The sequence below is a fragment of the Carassius gibelio genome, chromosome B21 (assembly GCF_023724105.1).
Source record: "Carassius gibelio isolate Cgi1373 ecotype wild population from Czech Republic chromosome B21, carGib1.2-hapl.c, whole genome shotgun sequence".
Lineage (NCBI taxonomy): Eukaryota > Metazoa > Chordata > Actinopteri > Cypriniformes > Cyprinidae > Carassius > Carassius gibelio.
In genome coordinates, this window is record NC_068416.1 from 25924214 (window position 1) to 25946206 (window position 21993).

The following is a 21993-nucleotide window of genomic DNA, read 5'->3' on the forward strand; positions in this document are numbered from 1 at the left end:
TATAATGTATAATCGTTTATATCTCGTAAATATATATATTAACATCTAAAATGTAGATAAAAACCACGAAAAGAAATATATAAAAATGTAAAACATCCTATAACTTCTGATTATCTGAATCAGTCACAGCACCGATGAGAAAAGTAACAGACGTCACGTGATAATCTCTTGCGCTTCATCTGGTGTCTAAACATTAATTTACACCTCAGTAATTTATTTAAGAAACTTTAATAGAGATTGACTTGGAGAATACACAGTAATATGTCATAATTACAAAATCATAATTATTTATATTTTTCCACTCGCGGAGTCCCGATTACTTTTTCTCTCAACAGAGGGCGATACTTCACCACTATTCAAAATTACACTCGATCAAAACGGTCTAATTTTACTTTTACATTACTTTTACTGAGATTATTAATTCAGTTGTTTCTTTTACACTCACTCAGTTGAGAACACATATTAAAAATATATATATATTACACATTATATTACTAAGATAACTATTTTAGTAGCTATAAATAATATATAGGTTGCATCTGTTGCATGCACAGTAAGTTTTTTATTATTTATGTGACACCCCCTCCATATAGATACCAGGAAACAGCGATAAAAACAACAGCAAACGTAGAAATTTCCCCTCATGATTTGACTGTAAAATGAGTCACACCTTTCTTACCTGCGCGGTCACGTGATCGCCGAGGAATGGGCTGCAGTCTTGAAGTGTGTGTGTGTGTTCAAAGAGGAAAAAAGACAGCCTCCGTCCTCTAGTGTGTATAATGGGTTTGTAGGAGCAAAACTTCTCCTGGTCGGACCAGTTTTTCCAGTCTGATTGAGAAGAACACACAGAGAACAGCTCTTCCACACTGACACGGAGCGAACATGGAGCAATAAAACACAGAAACCCGCTTCAGAGGAGTCACACAAGTCGATTTGAGATCGGTAAGTCATGTTTATTTCTTAAAAGACGCTTTTAAGGGTTTGTGTTTTTGTTAAATGTGTCGTGTTCAGGTGTGTCACACCTGAGCTCCTCTACCTGTGTGTGTTTTGATGGAGAAACTCCTCAATCTTTGCCTCTTTTCTGAAGATTTATTCCGGTTTTATGTTTTAAACATGCGTTTAAACTCTTCACTAATTCTTAGGTTTAGTATAAAACTTTGTAGTTTTTTTTTTTTGTTTGTTAAGAAACTCTGTGGCTCTTTGGAGGTTAAACAAGTACTTGGTGCTTCATTATCGGTGATAAAGATCAACATATGAAGTTTTTTAACTAACCTTTATTTTAGTTTTCGAAACTCTTGAGTGTGGAGAATCATTTAATATCATATTTTTCTAATGCATGAATGCTAATTATTATCTAAAGTAGAATTTCATTTTTTGCTTGACTTGTGCTCTGTACTATTTACTTAGCTTGTTCCATCCTTGTCAAACATACTTTATATGTTCCCTTATATATATTTAAGAAAACATTAGTTGTGTTTGAGGTTTCTGAGAAACACAAGAATAAATACTAATCTTTTTTTTTTTTTTTTACATGCATTTACATATTTTAACCTAAAAGGGTGCCTCAAAACAGGTTATTATTTGTTTGTACATGCGTTAGGCACATTTGAACCCCAAACATATAAAAATATCAAGTTAATTTTAGCTGAACGTGAGGGTTATGAGTATATGGACCCCTCTATCTGTCCTGCAGTCAGAAATCAGAGCTCTTGTTTTTCTCAAAAGTTCAAAAGAGGTGTTCATTTCATGTCTTTCTTTAAGTCACTTTTTCCGTCATGTGTTCATGTCAAGTCAGACAAGCTTGTTTTATAGTGTATTATGTCTCATAATGTAATTTTTAAACATAATAATGCTTAAAATGATACCAAATTTACTTTACAATCTGAAAAAAAGGCGCACATGAAATTGTGATGGTTTTAACATCTTTTGAGCAACATATGCATGTAATAATAATATCCAATGGTTATTAATAGTAATGGTTTTCAGGGTTGTCTTGGAAAATCTAAAACTGTTAAAAGCCATTTCTTTGTAATTAATTGTGAAATATACTAGCATTTTTTATTTAATGAAAATATAGTTTTGAAATGCAATTGAAAATGTCTTGAAAAGTCGCTGGAGTATATTTGTATCAGTAGCCAAAAATACACTGCATGGGTCAAAATTATAGATTTTTCTTTTATTCCAAAAATCATTAGGATATTAAGTAAAGATCTTGTTCCATGAAGATGTATTGTACATTTCCAATCATAAATGTATAAAAACCCCATGTTTGATTAGTAATATGCATTGCTTAGAACTTCATTCAGACAACTTTAAAGACCATTTTCTCAATTTTTAGAATTTTTTTGCTTCCACAGATTCCAGATTTTCAAATAGTTGTATCTCTGCCAAAAATTGTACCATCATAACAAACCGTACACCAATTGAAAGCTTATTTATTCAATCGCAATTCGAAAAAGTCACCCTTCTGACCGGTTTTGTGGTCCAGGGGCACAAATGATTTATGAAATCTTCAGTGATTTTTCCAGACCGGTAAATTAAAATTAAATATACACTGTAAAAATTATTTGTAAATATTAGAGCATCTGCTTTACAAGAAAAAACAGTTTGAGGGTTTCTGCTTTGTTTAATTCAATGTGTTTCTTGCCATTCCTTTGTAAAACAAAAGGTCGATGCAAAGGCTTGTAAAAGGCAGATGGGTAAATTTAGAGGAAGTTTGTGTTTTAATGTATTGTACGTTGGGCCATTGAGAAACAGTTCCTTTTTATATCTGTGACAGTCATGTGTAAATGTAAAAGAAGCAGACTGTAAGTTAGTCTGAATGAGTGAACGGTCAATGAATGAATCTCCTGCGAGAATGTCTGGACGTGTTTGGACTTGATTGCTGTTGTTCTTCTTCTCAAATGCATATCGTTCTGCTGTATGTGGGTTAAATTGAACCGCCTCTGCTCTGTAAAGAGCCGTGTTACTCACAGAACTGGTTTCTTCTGTGTCCAGAAGGACTGCAAATATTGTGAAATGGAGTGGGTGCGGTTTCTAGGGCTTTCTCTTTGAATTACAATTTCAGTCTGTAGGTTAGTTTTGGAGGCGTCGCAGATAAACACACCTGCTCATTTAATTTCATCTCATTTACTTTTATGCATTGGGCAGATGCTTTTACACAAAGCCACTTACTTTGGATTCAAGGTTTAGATGTGATCAGTTCATGCATTTGCTGGGAATTAAACCCATGACTGTGATGTTGCCAGCATCATGAGCTACTGTGTGAACTATACAGTCACTTATCATGTTGCAAGGGTTAATATATTGGTAGATGACTTGTTTTCACATGCATCAGTATTTTTATGGCTGATAACCAGTATTATGCTTTTTCACAGCATGTTGCAGCAATTTTTTATGGTATTAGATTGTAATTGAGATCATTTAATGGTAGTTATTTTAACAGTTACAGTCATAAGCTAACCCATATAATGGTGATAGTTTATATAAAATATTTGATACACATGTCGAGATGTGATATTTTAGTAATATTTTAAATTAGTTTTTATATTTATTTTTCTAGTTTTTATTTACATTTTTTGTGAAGTGTTTTGTGATTTTGTTGTGGTTTTCTTTTGGTCTTTTAATATTATTTTAAATTTATTTATATTTTTTATTTCAATTTTAGTTTCTATTATATTATAGTTTATTGTGCTTATAATAAAATAATATGAAATAATGTATTTGTGATTTTATAAACTTCAAGTAAGTGAAGAATCAGAACACAGATGCATAACTAATAGCAATGTTATTTTTGTATCATAGAGATATTATCATATTTTTTTATATTAATATTCCTAATTTTTATTTCACTTTGTGGGATTTTGACATTATTTTTAGTTATGTCTGTATAGTTTTTATATATTTTTTTCCAATTTCAGCTTTAGTTTTAAATTATAATTTCAACTAACAATTTGTTTAGTCAACCATAATAAACCTACACCATAGTACTTTAAAAAGAGTTTGCATACAATACTTGATTTGTTCTTTGAGGCATTCTGTGATTTAAATATTTTTGTTTAATGATTGCTAAACTCAATTATGTGTTGTTCATCTTGTTGATTGTTTCTATGTAATGGCCTGATTTTCCAAGCAGAAGCTTTAAGACATTATTGTAAAAAAGGTTGCTGCTCTTTATTTTGTGGCAGTGCTGTGTTCAATGACATCATCAGGTGCGATTCTTGAATTCCCTGAAGTTAATTTATAAGTTAAATGTGCATGATTGAAACCAGATGTAGTTTAGTTAGTTGTGAATCCAACATCAAGTGCATGGTTAGTGCATGAGTTGTCCGTCCCGGAAGTCCCCCGCACATCTCTCCACCTTCTCCTGTTTCTGCTCTCCTCTAGTCTTTCTCTAATGGAGGATACTGTTACCCATAGTGCTCTAGCTGGCATGAGAGGCCAAACACATGTAGTGGAGTGTAACACGACTCAATTGTGTTCTGTAAGCAGACGTGGGAAAAGTTTACCTCTGTGGAGGGTTGCTAAACAATGTGCTTTAGAAGGAGAAGACCGACTCGTGTGTGTATTTATGTATGTGTATTTTACTTTGTTTATGAGTGTTCCTGATCATATTATACACAATTCATCCATGCATGTTATTGTGAAGTCTTTTCACCATTCAATCATATTTGTGATTGATAATATCACGTCCCACACAATTTTTTTTTAATTGCATCAAAAAAAAAGTGTATAAACAATTTTCACTCAGAAATTGCTAGTAAAATTCAAAAGACATTTGCAAAGAAATAGCAACATATTAAACGTGGAAATTTATAAAAAATTAAAAAGGATGTTTTTTCCCCCCCATTGCTCATTAATTGATCAAATTTTAGTTGCAAAATTGCTCAAATGAGATATTTATGTTACACGCTTTTTCTCAGAATTCACTCAAGACTTCGGATCATTACATATTTCTGGGGTTGTAGGTAAATGTTTTAGAAATGACCCAAGGAAGAGCTAATACTCTATAAAACTTGATTTTTAAATATATGCAATAAATACAATTTCAGTCTTTCTACTTCAAAATTTCATTTTAATTTAATATTTCTTCTTGCTGTTTCTTTGTAATAAATTTACCAGCAATTTTTTGGGTGAAATTGTTTCTGCATGGATTGCTTTTCAGTGTGTGTTTGTAAATTAAAATGCAGTATTGCATAAGATATAAAGCAACCAACCAAGGAAGCCTGTTCTGCGTCCAGAAATGTATTTGTTAAATGTGCTTTTGTCATATTTGTATTTCATTATTTTTTTTTTATTTATATTGTATGCACATTTAAAAGATTTCATAAATTAATTTCCATCCAGGATTTTTAAATGTAAAATATATGATTTTTTAATTTACAGTATTTGGGTGGAAGGATAGATAATGTTATTGCTGATTTAAAATGTTAACAAGGAGACAAGAGATGTACAGCAAAATATACATATATTTTAAGTAAAATTCTTGGTTCTATATATTACAGATTAATTGCTGTGATAATTAATAGATGTAATGAACTGTATTTCTATTTATTTAAAAATATACTTATCTAAAACTTTACTGTGATTAAACACACTTTTGGAAGTATAGCTTTAAGAAGAGTGACTCTTATTTTCCCAAGATGCCTTGTGCAAATCAGTTTTGCAATTCACTGGATTCAAATTCTCTCCCATTTGCTTTACAAGTCAGGAAATTCAAATCCTGGAGCATTGGCCTTTCAGTTCTTGGGAGCAATTTGCTTGTGTTGTGTTGGAGGGAGAGAAGATTTTACTAGTGCAACCTGAACAGAAACATGAGTGAGACTCAAAAACACATTTTACCTGAATGCGTCATCATGTGCATTCAAATATACATGGAAAAGTCTAAAATAAACAATCGGAAAGTATTTTTGTGAGGAATATTATGTCTGAGAACCTTTTTTATTTTTTATTTTTTTATTTTTTTTACCCTGCATTTAATCTTTCTGGAAGAATATTAAGAAGTTCTTATCTGCAATGTTTCATTTCTGATGCTGAAGCTGAATTCACCCTGACAAAACATAAGTCCAACACACACCACCAAAACCTGCTCTCTTTACCACGCTGCTTTGCAATGTGATTCATGCATGAATGCACCAATGCATCTAGCTAAACTTATTTCTTTAAAGTGCATCGCCCTGTCAGGATATGGCAGAAAAATATGGAAAAATGTATTAAAGATGTAATCAAAAAGACAATAAACACTATTAACAGTAATTATTTTATTATGTTGCAATCAAACTTATAGCAATATTTGTTAGTTCTGTATGTTGTTTCAGGTTTGGCATTATCTAAGATCCTCTGAGGGGTTTGCATCATCTCTTCTCAGGTGTTCTGGATCCAGATTGAAGCTTGTGTAAATCACAGTTACCTCAGTATTTCAATCCTGATGTGGCGGAAATAGAGAAACAAATCGAGGCATAATTGGCATAGCTGCTGTTCAGAACAATGATGATTTTCAACCCAAGCTAAATAATAAAAATGCACATTTGATCAGATACAACTGCAGACCAAGATTATGAGATGCATTATTTGAAGCCAAAGAGATGTGTTTTTAATCTAGATTTAAACCGAGAGAGTGTGTCTGAACCCCGAACATTATCAGGAAGGCTATTCCGGAGTTTAGGAGCCAAATGTGAAAAACCTCCTTTAGTGGACTTTGCTATCCTAGGAACTACCAAAAGTCCAGCGTTTTGTGATCTTAGGGAGCGTGATGGGTTGTAGCGTGGTATAGGGCTAGTTAGGTACGCAGGAGATAAAACATTTAGGGTCTTCTAGGTAAGTAATAATAATTTGCAACTGATACGAAACTTAATAGGTATCCAGTGCAGAGACTGCAAAATTGGGGTAATATGATCATATTTTCTTGACCTGGTAAGGCTCTAGCTGCTGCATTTTGGACTACCTGTAGCTTGTTTATTGAAGAAGCAGGACAACCACCTAGAAGTGCATTACAATAGTCCAGTCTAGAGGTCATGAATGCATGAACTAGCTTTTCTACATCAGAAACAGGTAACATGTTTCGTAGCTTGGCAATGTTTCTAAGATGGAAGAATGCTGTTTTGGTTACATGGGAGATATTATTTTTCAAAGGTTGCTGTCTAATATTACACCCAGATTTGTGACTGTAGAGGAAGTAACAGTACATCTGTCGAGCTGCAAATTGTAATCCAAGAGATACTGTGTACTGTTTTTTGGTTCAATAAGTAAAATCTCTGTCTTATCCGAATTTAATAGGAGGAATATTGGTCATGCAAAATAAATTAACACACTCTGTTAACTTAGATAATTTAGAAGTTTCATCTGGTCTTGTTGAGATATATAGTTGAGTATCATTTGCATAACAGCGGAAACTAATCCTGTATTTTCTAATAATATTAACAAGGGGCAACATGTCTATTAAAAAAAAATAGCAGAGGACCTAGGATAGATCCTTGTGGCACTTCATACTTTACTGGTGATAATTGAGAAGATGGTTGCGACAATACAGGTAGGATCTAAACCAACTTAGAGCCTGCCCTTGAATACCTGTATTTTGTATTTAATACCTGTACAGTTTTGTAATCAATCTATGAGTATGTCATGATCTATGGTGTCGAGCGCAGCACTAAGATCAAGTAAAACTTACAATGAGATGCAGCCTTGATCTGACGCAAGAAGCAGGTCATTTATTATTTTAACAAGCTCAGTTTATGTGCTATAGTGGGGCCTGAAACCTGCCTGAAATTCTTCATACAGATATTTTTTGCAGGAAGGAGCAAAATTGAGCAAACTTTTTCAAAAATTTTAGACATAAATGGAAGATTTGAAATGGGACTGTAATTTGCCAGTTCACTGGGATTTAGTTGTGGTTTTTTAAAAAGAGGCTTAATAACCGCCAGCTTGAATGGTTTTGGGACGTGTAAAATGACCAAGTGATACTTGTTTTTAAGCCACTGACTGTGATTGGCTGTTTCCATCAAAAAGCAAGACTATTATTTATACATTTGCCGTATTGAATGAATACTGAATTTGAAAGTATTTATAAAACCATGTGACAGTTTACACAGGACTAGATTAATGAACAATTTAGGCAAATTTGTTCTGCCTGGGCTTCATGAATAAAGATTATGTAATGTTGAAATGAAAAAAAAAAACAACTAGCACAAAAATAAAATACATTTTAAAAGTAGAAAAAATTTATTTCTCATTAATTGGTCTATTTATATTTTGTAATTTTGTCTATTTAGAATTTGCCTAACACTAATGTCAATATCTAAGGTGAATTATAGTGTTTAGTTGCAAAATTGCTAAAAATGTAAATAATTAACTTTACACACTTTATATTAGTGTGTATATATACCAGTATTAGTAAAGATCTTATAGTTTTGCTGAATGAAAGAGAATATGTGCACATAATGGTTGAACACTTGTATATTTTATTATTTTAATTTAATTTAATTGGTTGTGCCATTCTCAATGAAAAATCATTTTAATCTCCGTAGTAACTCTACAATTCTATTCAACCTCAAATGGTTATTGAAGACAGTTTTGTTGAATTGGAAATGTAAAACTGTCATGTGCACTCTGTATGTACAGTCTAAGGTGTGTCCTAACCACTTCCCTAACCACCTTTATGCTGAACGTCTTTTTTTACTTCTCTGTTAAATTACACTAAAACGTCTCTTCTGCACTGTTTTAACGCATATAAACAAGGAAAGATAAGGACATATGTAACTCTGTCGGTTTTGTGAGATGTTCGCAGAAGCTGCCTTGTCTCTCCTCTAAGGTTGCACAACAGCAGGTGAATGTGATCTCAAAGGGATCCCTGTGTTTTCTCCTTCTGGTTTTTTTCTCGAACCCTTCCCCCATGTGAAAGGGTTTCCATAGCGTAGCTCAGTGCGAGACTTTAAACCCGTTTCCCGAGACCTGCTTGTATTCACATTACTGCAGATGCTCTGTGTAGACGTAGGCAGTTGTTTAGCCGGTTGAATGGGAATCTTTGTTCTCGTCATCATAGAGCAGAGAGTATGCGATGACGTGTGTGATTGTATGTCTGTTTGTAGATCAGGATTGTTGGATAGTGTCATTCACGGAACAGGGAAGAGTTGTACGAGATAAAGTTTGGTGACTGTTTTTTTCCATTTGAAAACCACCAACACACAAACATAGATACAGCTAATAGATGGTTTGCAATTCAAAAGCGTGTGTTTAAAACTGAAGACTCTTATTATAGCATTCCAGAGATACTTGACATGGGAATGTTGACACACTGAGAACTGGTTTATTATATACAGTGAACACTGAACACTTAACTCATTAACACCTGCTGTTGTTCACAGACAAAAGGAGATGTTTGAGCTGTAATGGAGTGAATGGTGAAAGTGGACGGCTGAAGGGTTTTGTGTGTGAGTTAAGATTCTAACTGAACGTGTTGTTCTGGTCGTGTCAGACTGAAGTATGCTGTAGTATTCACACATGATCTGCCATAAATAGATTCAAAGGTTAAACACGTCAGCTGGAAATCTCTACATAAGACTGAGATCGTCCACCCATACGTCCGTCCGTCCATCATCCGTCAATCCATCACTCTCTCTCCATCCATCTATTTATCCATCCATCCACCTATCTGTCAATCTGTCCATCCATCCATCAGTTTTTTTGTCCACCCATCCACCTGTCTGTCCACCTGTCCATCCATCTGTTTTTCTGTCCATCCATCCATCCACTCATCTGTCCATCCATTAGTCCATCCGTCCATCCATCCACTCATCTGTCCATCCATCTGTCCATCCATCCATCCACCCATCCATCAGGCCATCCGTCCATCCATCTGTCCTTCCATCCACCCAACCGTCTATTTGTCCATCCATCTGTCCTTCCATCCACCCATCCATCCATCCATCCACCCATCCATCAGGCCATCCATCCATCCATCCACTCATCTGTTCATCCATTAGCCCATCCATCCATCCACCCATCCATCAGGCCGTTCACCCATCCATCTGTCTGTCCGTCCGTCCGTCTACCCATCCATCTGTCCATCCGTCTACCCATCCATCTGTCCATCCGTCCACTCATCCATCTGTCCTTCCATCCACCCAACCGTCTATTTGTCCATCCATCTGGCCATTCTTTCATCCATCCATCTGTTCATCCATCTACCCATCCATCTGTCCATCTGTCCACCCATCCGTCTGTCTTTCCATCCACCCATCCGTCTATTTGTCCATCCATCCGGCCATCCGTCCATCCATCTGTCCATCTGTCCACCCATCCGTCTGTCTTTCCATCCACCCATCCGTCTATTTGTCCATCCATCCGTCCATCCATCTGTCCGTCTGTCCGACCATCCGTCTGTCCATCCATCCACTCATCCATCTGTCCATCCATCCACCCATCTGTCTATTTATCCGTCCATCTGGCCATTCTTCCATCCATCTGTCCATTCGTCTGTCTGTCCATCCATCCATCCGTCCGTCCATCCATTTACCCATCTGTCCACCCATCCGTCTATTTGTCCATCCATTTGGCCATCCTTCCATCCACCATCTGTCCATTTGTCCATCCATCCATCCATCCATTCTTCCACCCATCCGTCCGTGCGTCCATCCATCCACCCATCCAAAAATGTCACCTCTTGTGGCATTACATCACATACGCAAAGTGAGCCGTGGATAAACATGGGTGTATGTTTTGCATGCTGTGTTTCTTTCTCTTTCCGGGTGTGTGCTGTGTTTTGCTCTTCACACAGCATCCTGTTAGAGTGTGTTATTTCAGCGCTTCGGGCCACATTTAATAAAAGTGTTTGTCGCCAGTTTGAATTCTGCTCTGCTGTTTGATTAGTGTAACTTCATCACAGGATTTAAGGATATTTAGCTCAAGGTATTCCCAAAACATGTCACGTCCTTCTGGTTTTCATGTAATATTTAACAAAGGAAAGGCATTGGGTTTTTATTGTTGGTAAATGTGTTAAGCAATACCTCATGTGATGAAAGGAGGACATATTTAAATATTTACAGAGGGATTCTTCCCCGCTCAACTTTTCCAAATTAATCTCTTATCAAACAATGACTTCAGCTGGCTGGTATCGGTGATGCTTCAGAGATGCTAGACTGCTCAGCCGGATCACCTACACCTCAGGTTTCCATAAGACCAGAAGAGGATTATTGTGTGATTGTGGCCGAATTTGCATCTGAGAAATTCATCCATCATTGAAGTCAACATGAAATCAAAAATGACCTTCTGGCTGTTAAATATAGGCTGTTTACTTTCTTAAACCTTGCTTCTGGTCTTGATGTTAATTATTCAGCAGCAATTATCAAAATGTAGTGTCTTTTGCTGCCCATAAAAAAGCCAAATCCTAACCCAATCCTCCAGTCAAAATCATATCAAGACAATTGTCACCATCTAATTGATTACTGTTTCCAGGATAATGTTTTACTTAGAAATGCATCATATTCTGGAAGTAGAACAGATTGTGAACCCTGTTGACTTTTTAAAACCTGTGTGTGTGTGTGTGTGTGTGTTTTTGTTTTTTGTGGATTTGTGTATATTATTACATATGAAAATGTCATCATCTGACCTAGATCTTATCAGAAATAGACAAGCTGTCTCTAGTGGTATATCTGTGGTTTGCTGTGTTTTCTGACTGCTGACACGTTTTGTCCTGTAAAGCATCTCTGTGTCAAAGTTTGTCTCGGTTTTTTGTATTTAGTTATTGCGTAATTCATTTAATACCTTTCATTTTCATCTTGAACAATGGACTTTTTGCTGAATTGAGGAATCCATACAGTGTGAAAACACTGATCACATGCTCTAGGAATGCTGCTGAGAAGGAAGCAATCAGTTAATAATAATAATGTATTGTTTATTAATAATGATGATGATGATAATAATGTATTATTTAATCATAATAATTATAATTTAATATGAATACAATATTCATTACATTTTAAAATACATATTTAGTTTTTCAAATGAACAAGGAAATGCAGAATTTATTTATTGTTAAATTGGTTAAAAAAATATTCATAAATCAATTTTAAATACAACTAAATTGCTTCTCAAAAGAATGTTTTTTTTCCCTCTGTTGCTATTCAAGTACAAAAATATGTTTTATGTGTATGCATATAAAATAACACACAAATATATTTTACCTTAATTTTTTTCAAGTATGTTTTTATATATTTATAAAAATTTTAGTATTATGATTAAGTTGTGTTTTTGTAATTTTTCTGATTTTTAGTAGATTTTTATATTTAATATATATAGCCTACGTAGTTTGTATTTTTCTTTTTCTTTTTTTAGCTGATGTAGTGTTAGTTAATTTAGCACTTCAGTTACTAATTAAATGAAAATGACAAATGTTGCATTGACAACTAGCTAAAATAAATTAAGTTTATTTTTTTTGTCAGTATTTAATTTCAAATCACAGCTTTTTATGGTTTATATTTTTTTAATATATATAAAAAACATAGAATTTTTGTCTTACATTTTTATGTACCTGGAGGAACAAAAATAGTATTTTGTATGTTTAGTGTGTGTAGTGGAAAAAGCGTGTGTGTGTTTCTGCATGGTATTAGAAAGCCAAATTAGTTTTGACATGTTGCTGCACGACACGCAAATCTGTCAATTACTGTCTCTCTGTGCTGTTTAAAAGTCTTAATGCAATAATTGTGTGTTTTCTGGGATCAGAGGGTCTCTCAGGATGAGTGCTCGAGCGCGGGCCGCTTCCCAGGGTTCCCTGGAGGACCCAGATGACGAGGTGGTGCCCTACAGCGACGACGAGACAGACGAAGAGCTACAGTCGGAAGATGATCTGGATCGCAGCGGAGAGCAGCTCCCAGAACCAGAAACCAGACTCCCACCTGCCGTCGGTGAGCTTGAGGACGGATCTGCTGTGAAAGTGTCCTGTCACTGTTTGTTCTGTGTTCTGACTGTGATTCTCGTCTCAGAGCCCGGCTGGAGCGTCCGAGCCAATGACCGGGAGTACTGCAATCAGCCGGAGTTCAAGAAGAAGGTCTTTCTGTGCATCAAGAAAAGCAAATATTCTGTGAGTGAATCCGTTGCTATCTTAAGTAAAAAGCTGAAATACCTGTTTGCACACTACTGGTTTGGAATAATTCAGATTTTTTGAATGTTTCGAAAAGAAAGAAAGTCTTCAGCCGCATTTAATTGAACAGAATACATCATGTATTGTCAAATGTAATCATCAGCATCATTACTCCATCCTTCAGTGTCTGATTATTATCAATGCTGAAAACAGTTCTGCTGCTTCGTATTTTTTAAGCAAGTGATTTCTTTAGAATATAAAAATGTATTATTTTATTCAACAAGGATGGTTTAAATTGATCAAAAGTGACATTTGTAATGTTTATATTAATTAAACAGCAAATCAGCATATCAGAATGATTTCTGAAGGTCATGTGACACTGAAGACTGAAAATACAGCTTTGATCACAGAAATAAATTACATTTTATTATATACTCAAATAGAAAACAGATGTTTGAAATTGTAATAATATTTCGCAATTTTTACTCCGTTTTTTATCAAATAAAAGCAACTTTGGTGAACAGAAGAGACTTCTTTCAAAAACATAAAAAAAATATATATATATTCTAGACATTTGACTAGTGTTCCACACGGTAAATAATTGTATTTTTTATTTATTTTATGCTTTTATTTTGGGGTGATGTGGTGCTTAAAGTGAGCTTGTAAGCAAAAGTCAATGACTGTGCCTTTAAGAGGCTGGACTCTAGAGATTGTCCTGGCAAATACTGCGAGCGTCCTCAGATAATGATTTCCCTAAACACTAAACGCTGGATTCTTCCACTGTTTACACCACACACAGTGAGTGTTTGATGAAGGAAGGTGTGTTCAGCTTAAACTAAAGGACCCTGAAAGTGAAACTATACTTTTACTATACCATACTCATTATTTTGATACGTTTCCTCTCATACAAGCTTTGCAATCATTGAACGAATTGGTCAAACCAGTGTTCAATTAACATTAACTTATAGTTTTCTGAGAAGAGATCTGTTTTTCTCCGTAAATGTTTAATTTGTAGTCACATAAATCACCTTTGAATTCACCTGAAAAACAACAACGATAACGTCACACAGTTTAGCTTCAAAGGTGACATTTCTGTATATTAATTACACTCATGGTTCATATTTCTACTCAAACATTGTCTTAGTGTTACACTGCAGTCCGAGACATTTATATCTATAACACGTCATGCATTTTGTGTTCGATTAGTCTCTTATTTGTTTTGTTGTGTTAAATAACTCTAACACCTTGGGGCTCGGCCTCTATTATTGTCTAAACTGAGAGTTTTATGATCATTTTCTTGCATCATTTTCACGCTAGACATGCAACAGGTCTGTTCAGAATGGAGGAGTTTAGGATCTTTGGTATGACTATTATCTAAGACTGGCTAAACGAGTCCTTCGGTCTCAGATGTGTCAAGGTTTGCCGTGTGTCGTGTGTTCTGAGTGAGATGTATGACTGGATTCATCTTGAGGTGAAATGTTACCCTATGAGAGCAGATAGAGATGTGTTGTGATTTACATTTATGGAAATCAGTTGGGTTTGGTAACTAAAATTCTCAATGAGAAAGAGACCGAGAGTGAATGGAACTGAAATAGAGAAAACTAAAAATAGAAAAACAGGAAAATGACTTGCAGAGAAACATGGAGTCAGACTCATGAATATGAACCTGTTTGGACGATTGTTTCTGCCATGGGGTTAAAATAATGCAAATAAATTAATTTAAACTTTTTTACATTTTTAGAAGTTTGTGTCTCACAATTCTGAGAAAAGAAGTCAGTATTACAAGTTACAAAAATGTCACGGTTCATTTAATGAAATCTTTTTTTTTTTCATCCATGGCAGTGAAAAATAGAATTCTGGCATGAAGTCAGAATTTCAATAAAAAAAAAAGTTGCATTAACATTTATTTATATAAATAAATGTGATATTTATAGTAATTAATTCTGAATTGCAAAATATATTTTTTAATAAATCTATTAAAATATAAAATTAATTACTTAATATTTTAAAGAAAATGTTATTTTCTCATTTTATTAACTATTTGAAAATGTGATGTGAACTTGACTCCATCTGTTTTTATGTCAAAAATCTGAATTCAGTGGAAAATTACAAAATTGCAAAAAATAAACATGACAAAAGTCAAAATTGTGAGATGTAAAATCTCCGGATTAAGTGATATAAGCTCATAATTTTGGAAGAAAAAAAAAGTTAGCATTGTGGGATTGTTTCTATTCTATTCTATGCTATGATATACAGTACTATGCTGTTATGGTGGAAACTTCCATGAAATCCTTAACCCAGATCTAAAGACAAGTTTTTATTTAGATTTTTGATAAATATTGTTAATGTATTCATCTGCTGCTCCAGCCTCATAATTCAGAAAGCTCCTGAGAAACTAGTCTGCATTATTTCACAACTAACAACGGTTAAACCTTCTGAAGAGTCTTGGGTTACAAGTGAAGCTATTTTCCCTTACAAAGCCTTGGAATTTTTCCGTGAAATATTGATATATTATTTCACATTCAGCAGGTAATGTTTTATGTAAAGCATATCTTAATTAATTGTGATTAGTTCACAATTCAGTTCTTTTGGGATGAGAACTTGCACAAATGAAGATTTGAATGTTTTTCCACCAGTTTGATAATAACTTGAATTTCTGTCAATTTTAAGGGCAATGCAATCAAGACGTACAAATACAACGTCTTGACCTTCCTGCCGCTGAACCTGTACGAGCAGTTTAAGAGAGCGGCCAACCTCTACTTCCTGTGTCTGCTGATCCTGCAGGTGAACGCCCACAAACATTGCATCTACTAGAAGATGTGTATTAGTCATTTATGAGAATTGTGTGATTTTATTTATTTCAAATGTATTATTATTATTTTTTTATATTATTTACATCTGTCGCTCAGCATATATATGTGTTGATTTAAAGTATGGCAAATATGTAAAAAAAAAATGATAGAATTAATTAAATAATGTAAAATGTATTAATGAATAGTATGATTCATATCATCTGTTTTCATATGTCACATCATTAAAAATATATGAAATATAAAATAGGTTCATATAAAACTACAAATATTTTGTTTTATTTATATAAAAAAAATAAAAAAATGTATCTTTCAAAAATAATATATGTGTGTATAATGTATATCTCACAAATATTTATAAAGAATATTGTTTTGATATAATAATTGAAAATAAAAAGGGTATGTCAGCTCATTAAATAATACACACACACACACACACACAGACAGACAGACAGACCGAGACAGACAGACACACACACACACACACACACACACGCACACACACACACACACACGCACACACACACACACACACACACACAGACAGACAGACAGACAGATGTATGCATGCATGCGCACACACACACACAGACAGACAGACAGACAGACCGAGACAGACAGACACACACACACACAGACAGACTGAGACAGACAGACACACACACACACACACACAGAGACAGACAGACGGACAGACAGACAGACCGAGACAGACACACACACACACACACACACACACACAGACAGACACACAGACTGAGACAGACAGACACACACACACACACACACACAGACACACACACACACACACACAGAGACAGACAGACAGACAGACAGACAGACCGAGACAGACAAACACACACACACACACACACACACACACATACATACATACATACATACATACATGTATAAGAATTCTGTGATAAAAATTAATTCTATTGTATTGCTGTAATATTTGAAGATGAACGGGTTGTTTTTGGATCTGGTGTAGTTCTCTGAACATGCATGCGTGTGTTTGAATGTTTCAGATCATTCCTCAAATCACCACGCTGCCGTGGTACACCACCCTGGTGCCGTTAGTGCTGGTGTTGGGCATCACCGCCATTAAAGACCTGGTGGACGACCTGGTGAGTCCCTGACTGTGCATTCTGAGGGAATGGGTTTGTTGAGAGGCAGCCAGTAGTTGTCAGGACGTGCTAATGGTTTCTGTCATCTGATCTGTGTCTCGTTGGAAGGCACGACACAGGATGGACAAAGAAATCAACAACAGAAGGTGTGACGTGCTGCTCAATGGCAGGTGAAGAGCCACCTTTAATCTGCTTTAATAGTGCATGAGATTAGTGCTCCTGTTCGTCAGTGAAAAACAATTACCTAAACATAAGCCTGAATTCTCCATTTTTCAGGTTTGAAGAAACCAGATGGATGAACCTACAAGTTGGTGACGTGGTCAGACTAAAGAAAAATGATTTTATCCCAGTGAGTTCTTTTTGAATCTATTTGCTTTCCTGTTGAGATTTGGTTTTGTTTTGTCTGGTTTGTTTTGTGTTTTTTTTTTTTTTTTTTTTGGGTTTGTTTTGTGTTTTTTTTTTTTTTTTTTTGGTTTGGTTTTGTTTGGTTCATGTGCCATTTGAGTTTTTCTTCATCTGTTGCGGAGCATTTATACATTATACAAATAAAAATTAAAATAAAATGATACATAAATAAACTCTATAATCTATAACTGATTTATTTCTGAGACGTGTAGGTTTGCTCTATGCCATTTTAAATACAAATTAATATTTAATGTGATATGCATAAAATAATGCAAAATAAAATATTTAACTGATATAGCATATATAAATTTAAATATTTTATAATTTTTTTACTATGCATTTTTATTATAAATTTTTATTTCATTATTTTCATTATTTTTTTTATTTTATTTAAAATTTTCTAAAATTAGTGAAATATCCACTTTCAGAAACCTGAAGTATATCTGATCATTGTCTATTTTAATGTTGGCCTGATTGAATTATGCTTGTTTCTCCACTTTATGTATCTTATTTCTTAATAATTAGATTCTTGTTATGTTACCTTGAACATCCATGCATTTGTGTTTCTTCACCGCTCTGATGTCATGTTTGGTTGGTTTCTCATCTTCACCTGTGTTTGACCTCATGTAGGCCGATATTCTGTTGTTGTCCAGTTCAAATCCCAATAGTCTGTGTTATGTAGAGACGGCTGAGCTCGACGGGTAAGAGACACATTAAACGCACAACAGACCATCATCAGTGCATATTTCCACACTTTTAGACGAGTATTTCAATACGCAATGCCTATTGTTATGATGATTTATTTTTACAGTAGTCATAATCGACTAGTTCTGTCCATATCCACTGCATGAATCAGTTTGTGTGTGATCTGATGACTTCATGTCAGCACTACGAGAGCTCATTGAATGGAAGTTGTGTAATGGATTTGTTCTTTGTCTCGCACAGTTCAGTCCAAATACAATCGCTTTATTAAGTTTTCTTTATGTACAAAACAATCATAATTCAGGTACTGGCTTTGTTTGTCTGTGAGCTTCTGAATAGTTTCATTAATATGAACAAATTTAATTGATATAATTAATTTAATATTTAAATATTTTATAAATTTTTCAAATGCAAGCCTTGTTTCAAAATAAGAAACATGAAGTATTTCACATTAGTCTGTATTTTAATAGTTTAATGGATCCTAATTATGAAACTTTTTTTTTTTTACATTTTCAGTCTATTTGTTTCAGTCCATCAAAACAAAAACACAACACATTTTATATACAATATAATCATAATTTAGTTCCTGTGTTCGTCTGTCTGTTTAAATTGTTTCATAAATATTAAAATATTGAATTGATATAATATTTTTTACATTTTATAACATTTTGATTTGCATTAAAATCTTTTAATGCTTATTGTTATAATATTAGTGAAATATCTTCAGCGAGAAACCTTAAATGTGTTTATAGATCCTAATTCATTACACACACCTTAAATGTTCATTTGCTCTCCTGTTTATGTTTGCTTTTCCTCTGTTTTACATTTTAAGGTATTTTTACATTTTCATTTGTTTAAATACACTTCCCTAATTTAGTTTTTACATGCAATAGAATTGTAATTCAGTTGCTGTGTCTGGGTGCTTTTCCACTGTTTCATAAATGTATAATTTTTTTAAAATATTTAATTGATAGAATATTTCATTTGTAATATTTGATAAAAGCTTTCTTATTTTAATATAAGTATTTTAATGTTAAAATATTATAATGCCGGTGAAATATCCTTTGAAAGCAACTTGAAGTTGAAATTAAATATATATATAATTTTTTTAATAAATACTAAATCTAAAATCTAAAAATAAAAATCAGAAAAAAACCAAATAAATATATATATAATATTAAAATTAAATGTATATTTTTCACTGCTTCATGAAAGAGGATGGGAGGTGTTTTTAGTGCTTGTTGTTGTCAGATGACTGACGACGTGTTGTTTCTCGTTCGTCCAGAGAGACGAATCTGAAGTTTAAGATGGGACTCAAGGTGACCGACGAGCGTCTTCAGGAGGAGAATCAGTTGGCCCGCTTTAATGGTGAGGGTTACATCTATTATAGTGTACTTTAGACAGACTTGGACACAAACCAGCAGATCATTTGTGTGCGAGTAGCTGCTTGACTGTGATTTTTACATGTTGGCCTCAAACCATGTGCTAACCAGGCGTGTCTGTCCTCACTAAAAACAAAATGCTCGTTTTGTCTTCTCAGCGTTGATCATGTGTGAAGAGCCCAACAACCGTCTGGATAAGTTTATGGGAACGATGATCTGGGACGGACAGAGTTACGCGCTCGACCTGGACAACATGCTGCTCAGAGGATGCAAGATTCGTAACACGGACGAGTGCCACGGCCTGGTCATATTCGCAGGTCAGTTCACTTCGCTCTCACCATCAGAGGTTCAGTGTGTTTGTGTTTGTAAACAGCTGTGATGTCTCGCTCTACAGGAAATGACACCAAAATCATGAGGAACGGAGGGAAGACCAGGTTCAAACGCACCCTGATTGACAAACTGATGAACTACATGGTCTACACGGTCAGTTACACAACCGCAAGTCATTTCTAGATTAAATTTGACATTTATTATTTATATTGCTATTTATGCATTGTGTATTTATATTTATGTTTATATTCTATTCATGCACTGTGTATTTAACATTGTGTTTGTTTTATTGCTTTATTGATATAGGTGTGTTTAATTGATTTATTTACAGAGTGCGGTTGAATAAAATAAAATAAAATAAAATTATACATTTCAAATAAATAAACTGATCTATAGTAGTTATACAAAGTGATTTATCAAAGTTTAATTCATTTATTTACAGAGAATGCACTCATACGATCTTTATTTTTATTTATAGTGCTTTCATCATTTTATTTATCTCTTATTTTGTTTATGGAGAGCGCATATGATTTTTGTTTTATTGAGCAGTTTTAATTTATAGAGTGAATTTATAATTTATTAGTCTTATTTACAGAAAGTGCAATAGAGTATTTATCTATATTTATTTAAATCGTTATTTGTTGATATTTTCAATTTTATTTATAAGTGCATATATAGTTTATCTATTATTTTTTTGTTTATAGAGAGTGCACTTTTCTTTATTATATTCAGTATTTTTATTTATACAGTAAATTCAAAGTTTTATTTATTAATCTTATTTATAGAGAGTGCATTTATATAGTTGTCACTATTTATTTTATATTTGGATCTTTACTTTTATTCACATTTTTATTTAATCATTATAATCATGTAATCATCTGATTTCCTTTTATTCATAGAGCGTGCATTTATAGAGTTTATTTATACATTTTGATTTATGAAGTACATTTTGTAAAGAATTTTTTATTTATTGGGTTTTTATTTATTGATCTCATTTACAGAGAGTTGGTTTATTTATATATTTGTTTATTTTTATTTATATAGACCATTTGTAGAATTGTATTTATCATATTTATTGTGCACGTTTTATATATTTTGTTTTTATTTATTAATCTTATTTACAGAGAGTGCATCCAAATTAGTTTATTATGTATTTTTTATTCATATAGACATTTGTAGAATTTATTTATTGTGCAAGTTTTATGTATTTGTTTTTGTTACTATGAATCTTATTTACAGAGAGTGCATTTAAATGTGTTTATTTATAGAATTTCTTATTTTTTTTATATAGACCATTTGTAGAATTTAATGTATTAATCATATTTATTGTGCAAGTTTTATAGATTTGTTTTGACTTCTAGGTAATGCATCAATAGCCTAATAATACAATGCATGAAATCCTTTCTCATCTGGCACACTAATATATTCTCTTCTCTCTCTGGTTCTCTCTGTAGATCTTCGGGTTGTTGGTTTTGTTGTGCGCTGGTCTGGCCATCGGACACACGTACTGGTACGAGAGCATCGGCTCGAAGGCCTGGTATCTGTACGACGGCCTCGGCTACTCTTCATCTTACCGAGGCTTCCTCAGTTTCTGGGGCTACATCATCATCCTCAACACCATGGTGCCCATCTCTCTCTATGTGAGGTACGACAGCCGCCTCTCCTCCACACAGCTCTCGTTATTCAGCAGATAACTCACTGGTTTTGTTCTCTCAGCGTGGAGGTGATCCGCCTGGGACAGAGTAAGTTCATTAACTGGGATCTGCAGATGTACTACGCTGACAAAGACACGCCGGCCAAAGCCAGGACCACCACGCTGAACGAGCAGCTGGGGCAGATCGAGTACATCTTCTCTGATAAAACCGGCACGCTCACGCAAAACATCATGGCCTTCAAGAAGTGCACCATCACAGGACGCACTTACGGTGAGACAAACCCCAGCCTTGCATTTAGAGGAACATTATGAGTAAACTAACTCTGTAAATACTATTATTATTTATAATTATAAATATATAATTATTTGGTACAACAGTTTGTATATAATCAACATAATCAAAACTTGTTGCACACAACAGTAAAAACTAAAACTAAAAACATTAGAAAAAACATTTTATTTGCTTAAAATAAATGGAAATTAAATAATATATATAAGAGGAATATTA

The 21993-nt window shown here is 33.9% G+C and overlaps 1 protein-coding gene across 1 annotated transcript in view; it reads left to right on the forward strand.

Annotated features, from left to right (window-relative positions):
* Nucleotides 1–709: 709 nt before the first annotated feature.
* LOC127986403 (phospholipid-transporting ATPase IC) overlaps nt 710–21993 on the forward strand; it is a 34592-nt gene continuing 13308 nt past the window's right edge. Inside the window, exons 1-13 of the mRNA XM_052588643.1 lie at nt 710–942; nt 12715–12896; nt 12975–13072; nt 15743–15856; nt 16914–17012; nt 17121–17182; nt 17289–17361; nt 18048–18118; nt 19405–19487; nt 19660–19818; nt 19896–19984; nt 21286–21476; nt 21548–21756. Of these exons, the coding sequence (XP_052444603.1) occupies nt 12728–12896; nt 12975–13072; nt 15743–15856; nt 16914–17012; nt 17121–17182; nt 17289–17361; nt 18048–18118; nt 19405–19487; nt 19660–19818; nt 19896–19984; nt 21286–21476; nt 21548–21756 (1417 nt within the window). The 5' untranslated portion in view covers nt 710–942; nt 12715–12727. The remainder of the gene's footprint in view (nt 943–12714; nt 12897–12974; nt 13073–15742; nt 15857–16913; nt 17013–17120; nt 17183–17288; nt 17362–18047; nt 18119–19404; nt 19488–19659; nt 19819–19895; nt 19985–21285; nt 21477–21547; nt 21757–21993) is intronic.